Raw genomic sequence first — 23,380 nt, forward strand, 5'->3', positions numbered from 1 at the left:
CGCAGTAAACGATTTTAGCCGTTCGAGACTGAGCCGTTGAATTAGCCACGCCTCCTCTTTCCAAAACCCTGTCACCGAACAGAAGAGCAAAATAGCGCCCTTCTCAACTGACAATACTATGAATCATTCTGGATATGACAAAACGAGCACGCGCAAAATGACTGACAGGCAGAAATAATTTTTGTTTACTGTTTACACAGTCTAGTGATGTCTAGTAATACATTTTCTGCATAGCATTCCATAAAAAATCACTTACAGCACTTTTAATATGTTATCAGTTGATTAGCAGAACTGCGCCGGTATATATAAACATGTATTAAATATATTACGTATATGATACATATAGTATTACTGTAAAATTTATGATAAAAACAACGCAGTACAAAATTATTACATTATTATTAATATTATTATTATCGTAAAGCGCGCGCCCGTTTGTTTGACGTCATTTCCGGCTCTGGCCTGCTCAGCGGTGTTCGTCTTCTGTCAGCGAACCAAATGAAAACATCATTTCAGTGTTCACAGACTGAGTTAAATCATCATTGCAGTTTCCAGAGACCAAACTAAACTCTATTTGGGTCTAAAGAGACTGTGAATGGACCATGGAGTGTGTAAGTATTCTTACTTTAATGAGTTTAGTTCTGCTGTTATTCTAGTACTCTACTCTTACTCAAGTACCGTGTTACTTTGTTTCTGTTTTTGGTACTCCGTTAGTTTCCTGCCGGTAGACTACTTTTTCAGTAGTTTGCTGCTGTTACTCAAGTTTAGTTATTAGCTGTTAAGACCAATTGTCAAAAGTTGTCTACTTGCAGTAAACTAGTTTGCTATGTTGATTTAAGGGGATACCATGTGGATTAAATCTCTAATTGTTTATCCAATATCAGTTTGTACTGTAATACCAGCTGACTGACTTTGGCAAAAGTGCACAGGTTGCCTAAACTAGTGTTTTAACTGTATTGATGACTGCACTGGTTTACTGAATGCTAGTCCATTTGTAGTTAATGGATAATAACCCTGCAAAAAAGGGTCTACTTATAATACTTTGACCAAGCAGAACTGTCCAGCTATTAACTTATTAACTCATGTGGCTGATATGTATGTTAAGCCTTTGATGGGTATAAAAACTGAGGTTTATCCAAAGTCAACGTTAAGTGTTTGTCAGAGGGGATTCATCTGGAGAAAGTGAGTATTGAATGTTTGCCCGTATCTTCTCTCAGAGACTTCCAACATCTGTTTTTCAGGTTCCTGCTGTTTTAGATGAGTTGGATGGTAAAAAAGAGGCACCCATAGAGGGTAAGAATGTGAATGAATATGTTTCCAGTGTGCTCAATGAAACTGGAGACTGGAGTGACAACAGAAATATGATACTTTGTTCTGTTTGTCCATGACCTGACGTTTTTTAATAATGTATTTTCTTTCTCATACCCTCTTTTAAACCAGACCCAGAGTATAATGTGTACACACGCTTCATGAAATCCCACCGATGTTACGATCTGGTGCCCACCAGCTCAAAACTTGTGGTTTTTGACACTTCTCTACAGGTGGGTGTTCAGATGAAGATATGACATCTGAAAATAAATGTTGAATTTGAATTTACAGCTCTGTGACTGTATGGTTTATATACTGAATAGAGGTCGACCAATAGTGGATCTTGCAGATACCAATAACTAAGGTGGTGGAAAAGGCCAATAAGTCGGCCGATAGTTTTATAAAATAAGTTTATAGAATGCTAAAAAAAATATTAGTCTTTCTTAACAAGCCTGAAACACACTGGTGTCTCTAATATTGAAATGACTAAATTTTCAAAAAGCATCAGCTTTGGAAGCTTAAAGCTTCAGACTAAAAAAAATGAATCATTAAGGAGCCAAATGGCTGTTTTTAGTAGCCAAATCACAGATTTTCTCAATTTAGATTGCTGTTCAGAAATATGATAGAAAGCCGAAGAAAAGGAAGACAGCTGATAACCCATTCATCGAAGGTTTAATAAACAGTATATATAGTTGAGAAGATAAGTTTGAATTCCCTTTTGTCTCATAAATGTTCACACCCCTTTCATAATTTATACAAATATAAGAGATTTCATTTAGTGCTGCTCTTCAGAATCTACATTACAGATATTTAGTATGCGTATAGTAGTGTGTTGTCATCTTGAGCATCAATGAATGTTTGTACCTTGTGTAATAGTTGTGCACCTAAGTGTCAAAAGCTTGATTTATATATATATATATATATATATATATATATATATATATATATATATATATATATATACATACATACAGTTGTGCTCAAAAGTTTGCATACCCTGGCAGAAATTGTGAAATTTTGGCATTGATTTTGAAAATATGACTGATCATGCAAAAAAACTGTCTTTTATTTAAGGATAGTGATCATATGAAGCCATTTATCATCACATAGTTGTTTGGCTCCTTTTTAAATCATAATGATAACAGAAATCACCCAAATGGCCCTGATCAAAAGTTTACATACCCTTGAATGTTTGGCCTTGTTACAGACACACAAGGTGACACACACAGGTTTAAATGGCAATTAAAGGTTAATTTCCCACACCTGTGGCTTTTTAAATTGCAGTTAGTGTCTGTGTATAAATAGTCAATGAGTTTGTTAGCTCTCACGTGGATGCACTGAGCTGGCTAGATACTGAGCCATGGGGAGCAGAAAAGAACAGTCAAAGACCTGCGTAACAAGGTAATGGAACTTTATAAAGATGGAAAAGGATATAAAAAGATATCCAAAGCCTTGAAAATGCCAGTCAGTACTGTTCAATCACTTATTAAGAAGTGGAAAATTTGGCGATCTCTTGATACCAAGCCAAGGTCAGGTAGACCAAGAAAGATTTCAGCCACAGCTGCCAGAAGAATTGTTCGGGATACAAAATAAAACCCACAGGTAACCTCAGGAGAAATACAGGCTGCTCTGGAAAAAGACGGTGTGGTTGTTTCAAGGAGCACAATACGACGATACTTGAACAAAAATGAGCTGCATGGTCGAGTTGCCAGAAAGAAGCTTTTACTGTGCCAATGCCACAAAAAAACACCTTGACACGCCTCACAGCTTCTGGCACACTGTAATTTGGAGTGACGAGACCAAAATAGAGCTTTATGGTCACAACCATAAGCACTATGTTTGGAGAGGGGTCAGCAAGTATTGTACTCTACTTTTAGCAGAGTAAAAAAGCATTCCTGAAAACTGGAATATGCGATCATACTCCATAGCGTGCCACACTCGCTCCAACGTTTACCTCTCACACCGTCGCCAGCTGATGGATCTGCGTACGTTCTCCTGATTTCACCACACCACAGTGGAAAAAGAAACCTTAACCACGCCAGCTGGCCCGGATCGGCAGGGAACGGTACAGTACGGTTTTGCGATGAGAACTGTTTAGCCCAATGGTGGAAAAGCGGCTTATGTATGTGCACATTTCTAAATAGTCAAATTTTTCGCTTTAATTTAGAACACTTGATTATCTAATCAAAATAGTAAAATATGCATTAAAGTGGCCACAGAGTAGGAAGGAATAATAATAATAAAAAAAACTATTGATAACTATCAGCATAGATTTTTTTTTTAATAACCAATAGTTCCAAAAAGCAGCTATCGGCACCGATTAATCGGTAAAACCGATATATCGGTCTATCTCTAATACTGTATGTATGAGCTCTGTCAATTGTGTCAGCATTCATGACTTTGCTGGTTATTTTGTGGTTGTTTTGTCTACAGGTGAAAAAGGCATTCTTTGCTCTGGTATCTAATGGAGTGAGAGCAGCTCCTCTCTGGGACAGCAAGAAGCAATGCTTTGTTGGTAAGCCATCTTGTTTTGTGATTTCAGATGCATCGTTAGCATTAAAAACAACATTAAACAGCATTAGCAATGGACCCTTTTCACATTTTTGGGGTTGAAGCACGGAAGTAAACTATAGAGGTGTATGGGAGACCACAGCAGATATTATTTTTGTGTTCCCATTTGCGCCAGCAGCAAAAGATAATTCCACTATTACGTTTCCACGACTTTCCAAAAGAGAAAAAAATAAAGAGAGAGGGATTATGAAAGTCATATGTTAGTTCATGTTTACTAATGTAGTTCATTAATATTAAAATATGCACCTTTATTGTAAAGTTTTATCAAGTCATTTCAGATGAGGAGAAAGTTATTACATTTTAATAATGTACACTGATGAATCGTGCACAGTGACAGCAGGAACACGTATTAAATAAATAGGGTAATTTTGGTTATTATGTTGACTTTAAAGATTCTGTAACACTTTAATTTGTTAATTCACAGTCATTCTGATTTGGAGTAAGAAAAGTACTAAAAGTAATTGTTATTTAGCATTGTTAATTGTTACTTTTATTGTCTACTGTAGGTATGCTGACCATCACAGATTTCATCAATATACTTCATCGCTATTACAAGTCTCCTCTGGTAAAAATCTCTCCTCCTGCCCACAATAAAAATGATTGAGAAATATTTCAGAATTTCATATTTTCACAAATTTCATATTTTTGTTGCTGTTTTAGGTCCAGATATATGAGATAGAAGAGCACAAAATAGAGACATGGAGAGGTAGGAATTACTTTTATAAGTGTGTTCATGAATTTAAAGGGTTTGATATATGCAGGCAAGGTTAACTGATATTTATCTGTTTTTGCTTGTCTAATAGAGGTCTACTTGCAAGATTCTTTCAAGCCTCTCGTGAGCATATCGCCGAATGCCAGGTAAGAGTTTCAGCTCTGCACTTTGCTAGCTTATGTATTAGAATAGTTGGAGAGATGAAATATTTGTGGGTTTTTCTTTCTTTCAGTCTATATGATGCCGTTTCATCTCTACTGAAGCATAAGATCCACAGATTACCTGTGATTGATCCACTGACAGGAAACACACTCTACATTCTCACACACAAGAGGATCCTCAAATTCCTCAAACTTTTTGTAAGTTTACGATCAGTCAGACCTCATGTACACTGTTCACTTTTACACACACATAGAAATATTAGATTAAATCCATACAAAGCAATGGAAAAACACCAGGGCCTAGTTGCAAGATAACCGTATATCTTGCAGTTGGCCCCAGAACTGATTTTAATATCAAGTAAATAATAAGGTATAAACCTAGAACATCTTTTAACCCAAGGTGGATTTCTTTCTGTAACAATCATGTTAATGTTTATGTTATGTTTATTCTCCCTGTCAGATATCTGAGATCCCCAAACCTGCATTTCTCTCTCAAACACTGGAGGAGTTGAACATCGGAACGTTTTACAACATTGCTGTGGTGCACTCCGACACACCGCTGTATGCTGCTCTGGGAATCTTTGTGGACCAGAGGGTTTCCGCCCTGCCTGTGGTGGATGAAAATGGTGAGAGGAAAATACAGGAGAGAAAAAGAGTGCTAGGATTGTTGCTTTCTACTGTAGTGAATATCAGCTTGGCTGTGATTTGGCCATAGCCACGAGGTCCCTGGTAATCGCAGCTTTGCTGATATTCAGACCAACATCATTGTGGGTGTGATATTGCTTTTATACAATGGTTCTATAAACCGAATTTCATATTGAGTTTTCATATTTATATTTTAAACATAATATGGCCAATTTTATCAATTTTCACCCTGCTAACGAAAATAGTTCCAAACAAAGCCAAAAATCGTTGCGATGCACAGAATATCTGAAATGCCACAATCACAGACAAGTGGAGTGACACTTACAGTGACTTGTCCCAGTGCTGTTATACTAAATATCAGCATGCTAGGAATGCCTATGGACTACTTGCACTGAGCCTCATGACGTACTTCCACTTTGAAATAGTGCGGCCCACAACTTTCCGGTTAAACGTGTTTACATGCGCCGTAGTTGCCTAGTTCCCGAAACGCCACTTAAAATGAGTGTTCGAAAGAGTATTTATTTATTTTTTTATTTTATCCTCTTTTCTCTCAGTTTTGGAATACCCAGTTCCCACTACTTTGTAGGTCCTTGTGGTGGCACGGTTACTCACCTCAATCCGGGTGGCGGAGGACAAGTCTCAGTTGCCTCCAGTTCTGAGACCGTCAATCCGCGCATCTTATCACGTGATTCGTTATGCATGACGCCGCGGAGACTCACAGCATGTGGAGGCTCATGCTACTCTCTGTGATCCACGCACAACTTACCACGCGCACCACAGAGCGAGAACCACTAATCGCGACCACGAGGAGGTTACCCCATGTGACTCTACCCTCCCTAGCAACTGGGCCAATTTGGTTGCTTAGGAGGCCTGGCTGGAGTCACTCAGCACACTTTGGATTCAAACTCGTGACTCCAGGGGTGGTAGTCAGTGTCAATACTCGCTGAGATACCCAGGCCCACTTTCGAAAGAGTATTTTAAAGTACGGATCTTTTCAGAGATAGGAGAAGAAATATTCTGAACATTACAGTGTACAGCTTTTTCAAAATTCAGTGGAAGAACAGTTTTCAGAGCTTTAATTCAGCCCGAGCCAATCTGAGAAAGCAATGGCTGGTATATACTCCAATCCAAGCGCATTTCACAATTTCAACTGCTGCAGGTTATACTGTATATGTTTGATTTATTATTCAGCAGCTGAGTTTAGTTACATTTGGAAAGGAAACAATATATTTAGAGGCTAATTTCAGCAAACTATAATCAAAATCAAATCACTTATTTGTCACTCAAGCAAATACACAAGTGCAACAGTAGGTGAAAGTCTTGGGTGCGGTTCTGAGCAACATAGCAGTCATGACAGTGATGAGACATAGATGAGACATACCAGTTTACAATAAACAGATTTACACATCACAGTTTACTTATCTAATATACACATAATTACACAATATACAAATAATAATATACAATGTACATTATACACTACACAAAATATAGAATACACAGTATACAATAAAAATAATATATATAAATGTGCAGTAAGATTGTATAGTGGTTGTATTGACATTCAGGCTGTCGGTTGATAGTCAGTTGCCAGTGTGTTGTTAAGAAAGAATATAATAATTTAAGACAGTCCGGTGTGAGATAATAAGATTAATAAAGTGCAGTGCTGATGTATGTTGATCGTGGGAAATCAAGAGTTCAAAAGTATGATTGCTTGGGGGAAGAAGCTATCATGGAGTCGGCTGGTGCGGGTCCTGATGCTGCGATACCGCCTGCCTGATGGTAGCAGTGAGAGCAGCCCATGGCTCGGGTGGCTGGAGTCTCTGATGATCCTCTGAGCTTTTTTCACACACCGCCTGGTATATATGTCCTGGAGGGAGGGAAGCTCACCTCCGATGATGTGTCTGGCAGTTCGCACCACCCTTTGCAGGGCTTTGCGGTTGAGGGCGGTGCTATTGCCGTACCAGGCGGAGATACAGCCAGTCAGGATGCTCTCTACAGCAGTGGTTTTCAAACTTTTTTAAGAGTGACCCTTTTTTTTTTTTTTTAAATAATTGACGCGACCCATATACACAACCACCACTTAAAATGTTGCGTGCAATCAAGTCAAGCAATAAGAATGCTAATATATATATATATATATATATATACATACATACATACATACATGTGTGTGTATGTATATAACTTACTTAATGAGAAGGGTGGGCCTGCTTATTCTGCATAATCTGGTCCCAAGCCGGTTCGCAAGATGACAGGGCAACACGCATGTCTGGAGAAGCATTCAGTTTGTTTCGTTGTTTCGTCTTCATTTTGGTTAAAACTGAGAATCCAGTTTCACACATATAGGTAGTTGTGAAGGGCAGTAGCAATGAAAAACTTGCTTTGCTCAGCATGGGATACTCGGTGGAGAGGCCAATCCAGAGTTTTCAGTGTGCCATCACAGGTTAGTTGCAGCATTTCTGATTCTTCAGAAGGAGTTCAATTCAGTTCAGCGATTGAATCTGGGGTTTCAAAGTCAAAGGGATTTTTCACCCACCGATGTGACTGAATGAGGCGCGTCAGGCCAGCGACCGATTTCTTTGACACACCATTTTCTTCAATGTGTTTCATCATTGTTGGGAACGTATAGTAGCTTGGAGATTTGAGTCGCAGCTGCCAAAGTTCGAGTGACTTCTGGAAAGCCTGAATTTGTTCGCAGTGTCTGAAAATATTGTCCTCCCTTCCTTGTAATTTTAGATTCAGTTAGTTTAGAAAATATGTCAGCAAGACATAAAGAGTTAAAAGCCATTTCTCATCACTGAATGAGCTTGCGAGAGGAGAATCAGTTAGGAAAGCATGTATTTCATCCCTCAATTCGTACACTCGGCTGACCACCCTGGCCTTTGACAGCCATCTCACATCTGTATGAAAGAGTAAATGTGTGTGCTCAGCTCCCATTTCAGTACACAGGGCCTCAAAGTCGGCTATTAAGTGCACTACCCTTAATGTAGTTCACAACTTTAACAATGTCTCTCATTACCACTTCAAGCTCAAGTGGGATTCCTTTTGATGCCAAAGCTTCACGATGAATAAAACAACGATTCCAAACAATGTTCTGTCCTTCTGCATCCTTAATACATCTGACAACTCCGCTATTTTTGCCAGTGATGTTGGCTGCCCTGTCGCTGGTGATGCCTTTGCAATTGGCCCAATCCAGACTGCATTTTGTCATGAAAGCATTTAACTCTTCAAAAATATGTGCTTCTGATGTGCTGGAGGGCAGTGTTAGGCAGCACAGAAGGTCTTCAACAAATTTACCTTGCCAAAAGTACCGAACATAAACCAATAATGTAGTGCTTGATGCAATGACAGTGCTCTCGTCCAGCTGAATAGCAAAATCCTTTGCTGACTTCAGTCTCGCTATAAGCTGTTCTTCCAAATTTTGGGTAATATCCCCAATTCGACATGACACAGTATTGTCACTAAGAGGTATTAGTTTTAGCTTTTCAGATGCCTTTTCACCCAGAACTGTATTAACTATGTCTAGTGCAGCAGGTTATATTAATTTCTCTGCAATTATGTGGGGCGCTTTTTCTTTGGCATCACGATATGAAACTTTATAAGATGCCAAGTGCAATTTGTGATTGTGTGTTACGCTTCTGCTGAGTACCTGAGCCGATGACTGAATTTCTTGAGCCTTCCTCTGAAAAAAAGATAATAGTTTGTCCGCCAGATCGGCATGACGTGTACTTAAATGTCTTTCCAACTTTTCCCCGCATACTACGCACATTGGTGACACAGCATGATCTGCGTCGGAACAGTTGACGAACCCAAACTTCAAAAAATCATCTTTATATGGCCTTACCCGGATTTCTGCTTTTTCTTTGCTGGGGAAGAACTATCAGTACTGATACTGCTACGCTGTTCACATGCATCACCTTCACGATCTTTTCTGCTGATCTCCGCTGTGTGCAGTAGGGTTGGACGGCTGACGGTGTTTTCTGCTGCTTCATTTGAAGGGGTCTTTGTCTCAGGCCCTCTTTTTCTTGTGAAAAAATCATAAATGGTACTTTTTGACTTTGGCCTGCACATGTTCAGCATAAAATAAATTAAAGACTGGCTAGTAATGTCACGCTAGTGAAGCCTTTGCATCAACGCAGTGGGGAAAAAAATGGCTGCGTCAACGACGTGAAAATGTTCTGAGCACTGCGCGAGGTTAAAAAAAGTTTGATTGCATGTACGTGGGTCAGGTGACAGAGGTGGAGTATTTATTTTGTGTTTAGTTGAATGATGTATTTCAGTGTGCTTCTATTCAATGTTCTTCTTCTTATTATTATTATTAAAATTGAATTAATTTTTGGAACAATATCCTTAAATCATCCTGGCGACCCATTTTTTTAGTCTCGCGACCCACCCAAGGGTTGCGACCCAGGGTTTGAAAACCTGTGCTTTACAGTGCTGGTGTAGAACCGTGTGAGGATGTGGCGGTTCATTCCAAACTTCCTCAGCCATCTCAGGAAGAAGAGGCGCTGATGAGCTTTCTTCACAACGACTTCAGTGTGGACGGACCATGTGAGTTCCTCAGTGATGTGGACACCCAGGAACTTGAAGCTGCTGACTCTCTCCACTGGTGCTCCATTGATGGTGATGGGACTGTGTTCTCTATCTCTTCTCCTGAAGTCCACCACAAGCTCCTTGGTTCTGCTGACGTTGAGGGAGAGGTTGTGCTCCTGACACCAGAGTGTGCACCTCCTCTCTGTAGGCTGTTTCATCATTGTCAGTGATCAGACCTACCACCGTCATATCATCAGCAAAATTATATAAAATTGAGACGTTGCGTTAGCGCCAGAAATAAGATTTATTTATTTTTTATGATTTTTGTAAAAAAATGTATATATTGATTTAATCAACTGACAGCCCTAAAAAAAGATATAATCTGCCTTCCCATGAATAAATCTCTGCATGCAGGCGCTCTGAACGCTGTAACCGGAAACGCCTGAGCCGCGCTACTTAGAACGCAGAAGCAGTTGTGCAAGTAGTCCATTGTCCAGTCAGATTAAAAAACGCTCTGGTTTCAAAAGTTGAGCTCATTTGACTGCATTTGTGGTATAATGTTGAAAAAGCCATTTCAACTTGTCACTTGTTTATTAATTATTGCATTAATTATTTTTAATATAAAAAAAAAACTTACATTGGAATTGAATGAGGCCAGTCTATAAGCATTAAAAAAGTAGAACCACAAGACATAAACATTATACATTTTAACATAATTGTAGTTATAAAAACACAAACTAACCTTATCTATGTAAAGTTATTAGAGGTAGACCGATATATCGGTTTTACTGATTAATCAGTGCCGATAGTTGCTTTTTGGAATTATTGGTTATCAGCATAAATTTATGCCGATAGCTGCAGATAGTTTTTAATTTTTCTTATTATTATTATTCTTTCGGTTCCTCTGTGGCCAGCGCTGGAGGATCCATATTTGTTTTAATCATCACTTTAATACATATATTTTTTTTTTTTATTAGATAATCAAGTGTTCTAAATTAAAGCGAGGGCATGCAAACAAAAATGTGACCATATAGAAATATTTACATTTACATTTATGCATTTGGCAGATGCTTTTATCCAAAGCGACTTACAGTGCCCTTATTACAGGGACAATCGCCCTGGAGCAACCTGGAGTTAAGTGCCTTGCTCAAGGACACAATGGTGGTGGTTGTGGGGATTGAACCAACAACCTTTTGCTTACCAGTTCAGTGCTTTAGTCCACTACACCACCACCACTCGCTCATGCACATACATTGTCTCCAATGTCATATCTTGTGAATAATAATAAACCTTTTTCCTCATTAAACTTTATCTGTCTGTCTATCTATCTGATCCCTTCTTTTGGTGAATATATTGTATATAGTCTATAAAAAGTTTCATTTGGTAAATACTTAAATATAGAGCATTGTAACAGAGTCAATTCTCTGTTGTTTTAAAATAAGAGTCACCAGTGTGTTTCAGGCTTGTTTATAGTTAAAACTCCCGCGTTATGAATCAGATCCTCATCCTCATCTTTTAATTTTGGACTCTTGTAGCCTCTGTGTACATCATAGTAAGGAAAGACTAAGATTTTTTTTTAACATTCTATAAATCGATTTTAAAAACTATCGGCTGATTAATCGGTTATTGTCCGTTTTCACCACCTTAGTTATCGGTATTGGCAAAATCCACTATTGATCAACCTTTAAAAGTTATTTTTCAAAATGACAACCTCTTTAACATGACGACATAACACCCGGTGAACTCTGTAATCTGATAAACACAGTAACAGCAATAAATCCCCGATTTTACCACGCTAAAACCATGTTAACACGTTTAATGTTTACGCTTGTGGCTATATTGTTGAAACAGTGTGTATTTGAATGTTTATAGACTGGACACTTTCCCAGTGTAAGATAGTTTTACTGTCAGTTTAAGTGATAAGCAATTTGTAATGTTCAAAAGTCAATAATATCTTCAGGATCACACACCTAAGTTCACAGAGTAGCTAGAATAGTACACAAGCTACAGCAGAAGAAAAAAATTGTAAAAATGTTACAATGAACAATTATATATAAGTGAGATTAAAAATGTGTTTTTTTCCCTCTTTATCTTCCTCTCATTTCTACCGACAGGGCGAGTGGTTGACATCTATTCCAAGTTTGATGTTATCGTAAGTATTATTGTGTTGCTCTCTTAGACCAGATCAGCTGATATTGAGCCATGCTGGTGGAGATATTGAACAGAACATTGAGTGTGTGTGATGGTATTGCTGCTGTGATTGAACTCGGTCACAGCTGCTAGTGTGTGTTTAATGCCTCTGGTGATGTCTTATTGATTAACTGGATTGAATTCAACAGCAGCCAGAACACATGTTCACAGACTTATATTTGTGGTTCTCGCCACAGCTTGACTGGTTTATGCTGGTTTGGTGCTGGTCTAGCAGGTAAACCAGGATAGACGAGCTGTTCACAAGCAAAACATCTGTGGTGAAGCTGTTTGACTGACCTGTACTGTCTATTATGATTAACAGTTTTTCAATTTCTGAGTTGAAATTGAAATTGAACTTGTGAATCTCAGTCCAGTCTCATTTATACACACACAGAATCTGGCAGCTGAGAAGACGTACAATAACCTGGACATCACTGTGACTAAAGCCCTACAGCATCGTTCACAGTATTTTGAAGGCGTCCTCACCTGCAGAGCAAACGAGACTCTTGAAGCCATTATCGGTAGACTGGTGGAGGCAGAGGTGAAGAATACAGTAGACCCTCCTTATGTCGTTGCAGTCTCGTATGACTTTCCTTTCTTTGTAGAACACAAAGGAGATGTTTTGAAGAATAGCTCAAACCCTGTCTCTCTCTCCTGCTCTCAGGTTCACAGGTTAGTAGTCGTGGATGAGCAAGAAGTAGTAAAAGGCATCGTGTCTCTCTCAGATATCTTGCAGGCTTTGGTGCTCACTAATGGAGACGATGGTAAGATTGGTTTCAAGTAAAAAATATTTGCTCACAAATTTGAGATAAATCTTGTTAACTTCAAAGAAATTACTTGAACCTAATTTAATCTACTTTAATGTTTGTTTTTCAGGAACAGCTTGATGGAAGTAAAAAATACAGAGGAAGTCTCTCTTACTTTCTCTGCAGCTGGAAAGATTGATTGAGCACAGAGAAGTACGGTCAGCTGTTTTAAAGCACAACAAATGATTAGATATTTAGCTGCTCAAATCAACCGAAGATGCTCAATTAGCGAAGAGACTATTACAAAAATACAGCCCCAAAACAGAGTCAAATAGGAAACGACACCATCCACACTCCTGTGTTGCAGAAAATGAATCCAAATGATTTTAGCAGCAATCTGTCACTTTATTGCCCCCTTTTTGGGTGTTTGTTCACTTTGGGTTACAAAGATTGTACCTGGAAATAACATGCACTTGAAACACATGATGTACAGGTGTTTAAATGTCATTGGAGAAGAAAGCTAGTGTTTAAATCCAGAATAAGAGACATTCCATTTACATTCCGAGTCGCTCACGTCACACAGGTAAATCCTTGAAAGCCAATGAACATAATCTAAAAATAGACTGTTTCAAAACTGACAAACATTCACTCCTTCAGGATTCAGGGGATAGTATCATTACTTAGTTTCTTCTCATGTAGAGCTCTTGGTTTGTGAACACTAAGGTTTCTCTGGACACGCTACCTGTGTGAAGATCAAAGTTATCTTTAGTTCCACACTAAGAGCCATTTCTACTTTCTTTACAATGTGAAAACAGAGCAAAGATAAGGGAGATCTTTTGTAAGATGTTTTAGACGTTTAATCAGTTAATATTTAGCATTATTGTTTCAGTAGAATCCCAAAAGCCATGTTGTTATAGAGCGCAAAAATGCCCGCCCACTTTATTATTAGACATATTGGTTCCGGAAGTATTTTTCACATTTCTTTTTTCCATAGGGATTTCATAAAATTCTTCATAAAAGAGTTGTAAGCCACAAACCAAACCAACCAACTCCGAGGTGAATCACAACATTAAAATCTTTGATTTGAAGCAAAAAATTATTTGAAAATCAGACAAAAATTCATAGATACAAGACTGTGTACTAAAGTTCTTAACCCTTGTGCTGCGTTGACATTTTTTTTTACCTAATTTGGTGTTCCCGGTCAAAAATGACCGGCCTATAAAAATAGCTTATAAATCTCTCAATATGCTATATTATTACCAAATATTGGATTAGATCTTTTTGCCAACTTGTTTTCTTTCAATTCGCACAGGTTTTGTATTTCTTTTTGGAGCTTATTGATCGTTGGCCTCATTGACCTGAGCTTATGCACCTCTGTTTTTGAGTGAAAAAAGCATTATTTGTGAATAATTTTGGCAATATTATATAAAATATGAAAACATTCTGTACTATTATAGAAAATAAAAGCACTTCAAAATAAAAGTCCTGTTTTTTGTGATCTTCCCCATTCATTTTCAATGGCCGGTCATCTTTGACCGGGAACACCACAATTCTATTGATTCTATTGGAGAGTGGTCACTGTGGGGCAAAGACAGTTCTGGTGTGTGTGTGCATGCATGTTTGTGTGTGTGGTAATGATGGATGGATGTTGGATGAATTTCAGGGTAAGATTCATCTCTGTGAAAAAGAAAGCATGTAATACTCAAATGAGTTTGTGCGTGTACCTGAGCATATGTGTGTTTGTGTGTGTGCACAGTTCCGAGACCTTTATGTTTGTAAGCACACATGCACATATGTGAACATGAACATGCTCCTGAACACTAAATTTTTCTCTTATTTTTCATCTCCCCCATTCATTTTCAATGGCCGGTCATTTTTGACCAGGAACAGCACAAGTGTAACAAGGTAAATGGGATTTTTACCACCAAATCCAGACCGTTGCGCTGTATTATTATTCATATATCAAGCAGAAATTTAGCTCTTTATTGCTTTGGCTCAGACACGTTAGTATCAATGCTCATGTTTTTCAAAAGTTACAGAGGGTTTAACACTGCAGAAGTGTTCATTTATAGTTACAGCTTGAAATGTTGCTACTGATTTCACTTGACTTTATTTGCTTCAAGATCCACACTCATTAAACGGCTAAAACAACCTTCGTAAATGTGTCGACATTGAAGTATATCGTGTTTTTATAGATGTAAAGTGGGAAGTTCAACAAAGAGACAGTGTACATAGGAAAATCAATGAGCAAATTGAGCAAAGCTGTAATGAAACTCCCACTTCTGGCTCACTTTTGGACGGCTCGCACTTTTGTGTGAACTTTTTTTACATTGTAGCCAGACTTGATATGGGAAACAGATCGTTTCACCATGTTAATGTAATATATTTAGCTGGTTTTACTCTCTCTGTAATACTTTTTATGACTCAAATGGCTGAAATGTAAATACACCAAAACTGTTTTCTAATTCTCTCATGTCAAAGATGTTTTATTCAATGCATGAGCAAAATAAAATGTATTCAGTTTGTCAAATGTTTTGTTTTAATTTCTCACAAACACGTCACGTGTTATTGTAATTATTAAAACAAATCAATCATAATGCAACCTCCATTTATGCTCAATTTAAGGATCCAAGTTAGCTCACATTATCACTTGCTGTTGTAAACTTTATAATAATATAGCCTGGTAATTCTAATAAATAAAATAAATAGTAATACATAATGATGTGACATTTGATACCAAAGTTTTACGGTATTATGTTGTCATGGCAAGGAAGTTGTTAAATTGGATATAACTTTAAACAAGAAAGGTTGATAGTGATTTTATCATACTAATATTATATTAACACGCATACTGTTTACGTCCTGTGGCTATACTTTAGAAACAGTATTTAAATTTACTGACTTCCATTGTAAGTGCCTCACTGTAACCCGGAGTTTTAGCTCTAAACAAATTTTTGATGTAATCAACATTATGCCACAAATGCTGACAATTGAGCTTGTATTGAATCAGAGATATTTCAAATCATTAACAAAAAAATAAAATAAATCAATTATATTTTGCATAACGAAATTGATTACAACAATTAGGACCAAGATTTTTGCATTGCAACTATTTTTATTTTACCACCCAATTCTCATTACAGTAACGCGTACACTGTAAAACATTTCCATAATTTTAACAGTAAACGACTGTAAAAATGCAACAGTAAAAAAACGTTAATTGGTTAACGGGTGGCTACCTTAAAATATACGGTATAAAAGAATACATTTAACAAGACGATACATGTAATTTTACAGTAAAATGTTGTAAAAATAGTTTTTTTTTTTAAGATGAAGATAAAATATAGACATTAAAATTACATCCCGTAAAGCCTGAAACACGGTTACTGTATTTTTCACGGTAAATGCTTGGCAACCACAGCTGCCTTTAGTTGTAAAGCGTTTTTTTTTTTTTTACAGTGTACTTTTACTATTCGCATTATTGTCAGTGATGATTCTTTTTACCATAACAGTACAACATGCAAGGCAGTACTATTATGATGTATAAAGTATTTACAATTGAAATATCATTGTTTTCACATTTCGGTAATGAGAACGTTGTGATGACCTCCTTATTTGCGTTGCATTAATGAGAACTGGGGGGTAAAATGTGCTAAACTGTCATTAAAATAAAGTGAGAATGTAAAAATGGCTTCATTTTCTATTTTTTTATTCTTTTGGTTTTAAAGTAAAACAGTATTTTATTGACTAAAGTGCATATTGGAAGCAAAATGAAGAGTCATATGTAGGAAAATCGGTTTTTATTACTACTGAACATGTACATGATTGAAAAACTGAAATTCCTTTAAAGTCTCTCCATTTGGATTTGGGAATTACACTCAGATTACATGTGGGTTGTGAGGTCAAAGGTTACAGAAGATAGAGGAAACTTTTCCTTGTGATAATTCAAGACAGTGACACTTTGCATGGCCATAATCGTATTGTCATAATAGTTATCCAGCTGGGGTTCTCCACTATGTGAAATGGATAAAGTGTCATTTATTTACCCTAAATCCAGCCAAGCAGACGACCATTTTTCCATGAAGCTATAAATATATGTACACACTCTGAATTAGAAAAAAATTGAAAAATGACTGAAAAAGCACTCGTTTTAACAGCATCAACACATACTGGTAAAATCAGAGTTCTCTTCTCCCCCCCCATTTAAATGTTATGTACTGTACTGACAGAAGATTTTACGATTAGCAGCATGTTAGTGTACTCTTTTTCAGTAGTGTTAAAACTTCAAGGGATCATTAATCCCAAAATAAAAACATATATAATTTACTCGTCTCATTTAGTTTCAAACCCAAATGACTTTGTTTCTTCCATGGAACATAAAAGCAGATATTAGGCAGAATAATCTCAGTCATCATTCACTTTTTTTGCATCTTTTTTTTCTATGCAATGAAATGGTGACTGAGGCCAACATTCTGCCACAGAAGGAAGAAAGGGTTTGGAACAACGTGAGGGTGAGTTAATAATGACAGAATGTTCATTTTAGGGTGAACTATCTCTTTAAATAAAATCAATCCAGTGTTCCACATAAAGATAACATGCTGACATAGGTTTCCTTTTTGGATCAAAGTAAAAATAAACATCTAATGAAATGGAGCCATCAAACAGCTACTTCAAAATATATCCAATAATTTTTGGCCTTCCAAGAATGCACATTTGAATTGTCGTAATTTGCAGAGTAACCGAGAACTTGCTATTTAGATTGTCAATACACTTCAAATGTCAGACAAATGAGACGTCAGTCCTGAAAAACATTCTTAAGAGACGGTGATATTAAATAAAATCAAATAAAATGAAAGGACTATAAACCATAAACCCTGTACAGTTGCTTCAAGACAATTTCTACTGTTAAAAGCGCATACAAATAAACCTGAATTAAAATTTAATTGAGTCACATTGAAAAACAAAACACAAAACAGATGACAAAATATAACTAGCCACACCCACAGAGCTGTCTATTGAACAAAAAGAAAATACATTATACAGTAGAAACTATATTTACATCTTGCATATTCGGATGGACGCATGGAGTTAAAGAAGGGCAGTAGTATTAATCGAGTATGTGAGACTAACTGAATATCCATCAAAGGTCGGTTGTCATAAATACAGTGTACAAGATATAAAGAGGTGCGTTTTTTTAACACCAAACTTTTCACGTCAAGTTCAATTTTCAAGTCGTTCTTCTCAATGCAGGCTTAGTCATGAAAAATTACATATATTTCCTTTAGAATCAAGTGTTGTTGTGCCTTAAGAGATCATGGTCATCATTTACTCACCCTCATGTTGTTCCAAACCCATATGACTTAGAATGATTTGTGTTCCACAGAACAAACTTTTTATTTTATTTTTTTCATCATAAAACTGAAGTAGATAGAAACTATGGTTATCAAGCCCAAAAATGACAAAAAGCACCATAAAAAACCTTGACTTGTGCGCTATATTTCAAGTCTTCAGAAGCCATATGATAGCTTTGTGTGAGGAACAGTCCAACAAGTCATTACAGGAATGTTCCGGATTCCATACGCGTTAAGCTCAATCAAAAGTTTTTTTTTTTTTTTTTGTATTATGTTGATTAATTAATTAGTCCTTTTAAAGGCAGAAATGTGAAGCTTGTAATTTTATAAAAGCACTTACATTAATTCTTCTGTTAAAACGTGTGTATTATATGAGCTGTAAAGTTGTTTAAAGGTGCTGCAAGTGATTTTAGCCATTCTAGAATTTCCACAAGCTGTCAAAATGAGCCGTTGGATAAGCCTCGCCCCTTTCCCCCCCAAAAACCCTGCACTCCAAAGATACCAAATGAGCTTTATCGACACCGACATGAGCAGAAACGGTTGTAGTGCCCTCAACTGGCAACTGTTATGAGCAACATGGCATAAAAATGGCATTAAGCCTCAGTAATTCACTGCAACAATAATACTACGAGAACACGCAAAATGATTGACAGCCAGAAGGCGGCATCGTCCGCGACACGCGGACACATTTTTGTTTGCCGTTTACAGAGTCTAGAGCCGTCACAGAGACAGGTGAGATATCTCACGACACTAATTTAATTAATATGTTTCAGGGAGAAGTATAAAGTTTTGCATACCTTTCCATGAAAAAAATCACTTACAGCTTCTTTAAATCGTCATTTCTACGGTCGTTTTAGGTATACAACGAAACACAGAAAAGGCTAGTAAGCAATGTTATCACACTATAATCATGTTAACACATATATTGTTTACGTCTTGTATATATATATATAATTTATTTAATTTTGTTATAAATGTTGATGAATACGTTACCCTCTGCCGCAGTTATCAAGCCTCATTCGCATTGGCGCATAGTCAAAATCTAACGACATAAAAATGTAAGTGTTATTGCGTAACTGCTCACAACATATTTAAATTGTGAAATAAATTTGAGAGCTTCGGTAAATGGGAAGATTATTAGTGAATAACGACTTAAATTTTAGCCTGTATGTCACTCAAAAGCCATTATATGACTTTTGTCATTTTTAGAGCTACTTCCGTTCATATGGAAAACAGCAACATGGACATTCTGCTAAACATCTTTCATGTTCCACTGAAGTCAGTCATATAAGTTTGAAAAGATTTGAGAGTAAATAAATGACAGAATTGTTTATTTTTGGGTGAACATTCCCAATAATCCTCAGCTAACATGTGCGTTATCAGTGTCAAATCATTTTTAGTGTTATTTAATGCTACAGTGAACAGCAACACACTTTTAGCCTAAGAAAACAAACTGGGTCAAAATAAATAAATACAATTTTTGCCAGTACTTTACAGAGTTCTGACTGGGTGTTGCGGACCAAACCTGTGACCCCTACAAGTTCCACCTCGGTTTACACCGTTCCTGTCATAATACCTGACTGCCAAACGTATCAAGTGAAGAACCCAACACTTTAAATTAGCTTACTCAAAGGATTTGGAAATTAAAAAAAGGGTAAGCTATTTACATTTCCATACTTTTAAAAAATATACTATATACAGTAGCTTTGTCGCCCATGGAGTAGAGGAGGAAATTCGAATGGCAATAAAAAATATGAATGATCTACAAGCTAAAATAAATAGATATCTCCGTACCAATCAGTAGTAAGAATAGAAGTCTGTGCTAGTGTGTGATTCCAAAACCAAGATGGCTATAATCCACTTCATGCTCACAAAACCACCATAATAAAGTGCAAATAAGGTTATTTTGCTAACAGCTTTTACGTGGTTAAAAAACACCGGCTAACAAAAGGAAATAAGTGATCATGCCTCACTGTCATTTTCTGATCTGTTGGCCATTCTTGCACCAATTCACACAGTTTATCAACCTAACCGGTTTGTGATGTCCTACACCAAACTGGAGTGTGTTTCATCTGCATCAGGTTTCACAACTAGTTTACAGACCTGTATTTAAACCTAAACTACTTAAAAGAGGTAGTCTGCTAGCCTTTAACAGATCTAAGACTGAAAATGTATGAAACCCACATATTTTCATATCATAAAAAAAAATTAACCAGTATTCTTTTCTGGTTTTCAAAGTAAAAATATTTAAACTTCCTTAAAACACATTAAGTTGCATTGCATTAAGGTGCTATGAATATAAGTCTGTATATTTTATATATATTTTTTAGCCCATTGGCCAATTATAATTCAAGGATAATTCAAGATTTATTCTCTGAAACCAAGTATTAACACAACATGAATTTCAAGTCAAGTTTTCATCTTGTTTTAAGGATGTTTAGATATTTTATTGAAAAACAAAACAAAAATACTTAAAATAATTTTTGCTGTGTGCCTTCAGCAAGCGGTTGGTTAGAAGTTAAAAGGGTTACTACTAATTACTATCAATACTAGCGTTCCTGGTTTAAAAAATGTTCTTTGGGGATTTGAAGAGAAATCTAAAGTAAAAAAACAAAAAATAAAAGAATCAAGAAAGGTTGCAGATATTAGCTGGGTCAGTAGTACTCGTTGTGGGTCATTTCAGAGGATAAAGACTGAAATATAAAGAGAAAGAGGTGACGCTTGCAGAAAGGGATTTTGGGTACTGTTGGTTTCAGTAGTTTTGGCGGTGGGGGTGAGGTAGGCTCCGTCACAGCTTAGTGGACGGAAATACTTTAAAACTGGCAGGATAGTTTAGAGTGGTAGCGTTTCTGTACACTTTTGCTTTCCTAGGAGTGTTACAGTCTTTATCGCTAGCGCTTTCGTTTAGATTTTGACGTCTTCATCCACGCTGAGTTGAGACAGGGTTTTTTTGATACGGAGAGCTGTCAGTCGGGCCGCGCCGTTGGCATACCAACACTCTCGCATGATCTTCCCCATCACGCGTAATGCCTGGAAGGAGGAAAAACAAAGTAAATTTAGGGTCTACAACATGTATGTTTGAATTTATCATAGTGTTCAAAAACATCTCCAAACAAATAAAACATAATAATTGTACATAAGACCTAATTACACATGTAAACAAAACAATAACTAAAGGTTTGCATAGCATGCAGACATGATTTTAGTAAATGAGTTTCATTCTGTGCCATCTGAGTCATCATTGAGTCTGTCATGTATTTAGCGCCATCTCCTGGTGGCCATATGTAACAGTCACCAATCACATGTCTCTGCACAAATATGGATGATTTTTGCACCAATCTGAACCCAATCCGATTGGTTTAGTCTGATCCATGAAAGCTAACGTGTTTTCAGATTGCAAGATGCTGTGTGCGCACTGTGCTTCGTGTAGATTATTTAATGACCTCTGCATCTGATTACGTTGTGTGTGGGCTCGTTTGAAAGATAATCACCTCCTCTAAGTAATGGTACGTGATATTTTAATATTTTATGTTCTGTTTATTTTTCGTGAAGCTATGAGTGAAAACGCAGCATATAAGCAACACCAACATAATTGTCAAAGACATATACTAAGCTATTACTCACTATATTTTTGTCTGTGAGCAAAACAAATAGGCTGGTTGTTTTCTACTCTTTGAGAGCTTTCCAACAACATATGACACATGGCTATTTGATTATTTTGCTGTTTTTACTGATTACAATAATATGTATAGTGCACATTTTTTATATAGATTATCAAAACAGACCACTTCTGATTTGTCTGCAAATTTCAAAGCACTTGTTCAGTTTTGGTCATAATGCCAGCATGCATTGTAAAGTAGAGCTTCAAAACTTTCAAATGATACCTATTTTGTGTTGGTCAAGACTGTAGTTGTTAATATTTTGACAATTTTTTTTTATTGCGAATCCAAACTTTAAAGGGTAATTGACCCAAGTAGTCTCACAGTGATTTTATATATGTCCCTAAAATGATTGATTTTTTCAATTTTACATATTTTTTTGTCACATTACTAATTTATGTTGTAAGGTTTTGCTAGTTAGCTAACTTTTAGCTAGCAAATGCTAAGCAGTAATTTCTCCTTTAGTAATGCAGCATACAGCATGTTCTTTGTGAATCCATTCTCATCCTAAGCAAAAGCTCCACTCTTTACCACAATGGTAACCCAGTGTATCAGAATCGGTTCTAAATCCCAAAATAACAACATTAAACAGTCTCTCGCCAAGTTCCAAAATTAATAAAATAAAACTTAATTTTAAAATTTGTACTCGTGCAAAAGCATGCTGGGAACTACAAATCCCCTTGCCCATGTTGTGAACATACTTGACTGGTTCACATTCACCCTACATAATGTAATCAAGTAGGGAATTGCATTAATCGAAATAAAACAAGTTTAGATGAGAAACACAATTTTCTTGTGTAGATCACAAACTATATAATTTAGTAAATCGGACAACCGGCATTTTCCATTTTTTTTAGTGCTGTTTTTGTACGGTTATTGTAAGCAAAATGCAGAAACAAATATGTGTTTAATTTATGGGAAATATAAGTTTATCAATAACTATAAACCAACATTTGGTCCCAAATTAACTAGCTCTATTGAGTGATATCTTAATTTAAAATGGCTCATATAATATTTTGTTTGAGATCCATGAGCCCCTGTTTTCACCAACCAAAAACATGACTTAATTTAAGCCTTATTTTTTATCTTATGTGTGGAAAGTGCCATGTTGACATACTCAACCTTCCAGAACTTAAAATGACAAAAAGAAAAACATATTTTATGACCAATAAGTTCTATATGAAGCACAGGGTTGTGAGCTCTCACCTCATAGCTCTGCCACCAGTTGGGGAGGTTGGGTCGTAACCTCTGGTCACACACCACCTTCCTCATTTCATCTATAGAAGGGTCAGAGGGCACCAGGTCATAGTAGGGCAGCTGGTACTCTTCGTGAATACCTGACGGACACACACATACATCCATTAATCAGAACAGAAATATATCTCACTGTTTCACATATAAGGTGGAGGAAAAGAAGTTATAAGTTCAGTTTCTTGAGTAGTGATAGACTGATATCTATTTGTCAGGCCGATTCATTTTGCCATTTTGAGAGTACTGGAAT

General features: G+C 36.7%; 2 protein-coding genes across 3 annotated transcripts in view; one reads left to right on the forward strand and one right to left on the reverse strand.

The window, feature by feature from the left end:
• The first annotated feature begins 461 nt into the window (after nt 1–461).
• LOC127445912 (5'-AMP-activated protein kinase subunit gamma-1-like) lies at nt 462–15,399 on the forward strand. Its single transcript, XM_051706392.1, has 13 exons — nt 462–611; nt 1,242–1,293; nt 1,441–1,541; nt 3,742–3,823; nt 4,386–4,444; nt 4,540–4,585; nt 4,683–4,737; nt 4,824–4,950; nt 5,213–5,378; nt 12,048–12,085; nt 12,518–12,664; nt 12,788–12,887; nt 13,000–15,399. The coding sequence occupies exons 1-13, from the start codon at nt 603–605 to the stop codon at nt 13,008–13,010; spliced, it is 993 nt and encodes a 330-aa protein (XP_051562352.1). The 5' UTR covers nt 462–602; the 3' UTR covers nt 13,011–15,399.
• The window catches only part of LOC127445904 (activin receptor type-1B-like), a 45,745-nt gene continuing 36,428 nt past the window's right edge, over nt 14,064–23,380 (reverse strand). For both annotated transcript variants that reach the window (XM_051706380.1, XM_051706379.1), the window contains 2 exons: nt 23,086–23,216; nt 14,064–21,250 (listed from right to left, as the gene is read on the reverse strand). In XM_051706380.1, the coding sequence (XP_051562340.1) occupies nt 21,125–21,250; nt 23,086–23,216 (257 nt within the window). In that variant the 3' untranslated portion in view covers nt 14,064–21,124. The remainder of the gene's footprint in view (nt 21,251–23,085; nt 23,217–23,380) is intronic.

The sequence above is a fragment of the Myxocyprinus asiaticus genome, chromosome 9 (genome assembly GCF_019703515.2).
Source record: "Myxocyprinus asiaticus isolate MX2 ecotype Aquarium Trade chromosome 9, UBuf_Myxa_2, whole genome shotgun sequence".
In the NCBI taxonomy this organism is placed as follows: domain Eukaryota; kingdom Metazoa; phylum Chordata; class Actinopteri; order Cypriniformes; family Catostomidae; genus Myxocyprinus; species Myxocyprinus asiaticus.

What these genes read in the sequence shown, in the direction of transcription:
- LOC127445912 (XM_051706392.1), top strand. An exon ending in CAAGAAGCAATGCTTTGTTG is followed by an intron (nt 3,824 to 4,385) that starts GTAAGCCATCTT and finishes TGTCTACTGTAG; the next exon opens with GTATGCTGACCATCACAGAT. An exon ending in TCAAATTCCTCAAACTTTTT is followed by an intron (nt 4,951 to 5,212) that starts GTAAGTTTACGA and finishes TCTCCCTGTCAG; the next exon opens with ATATCTGAGATCCCCAAACC.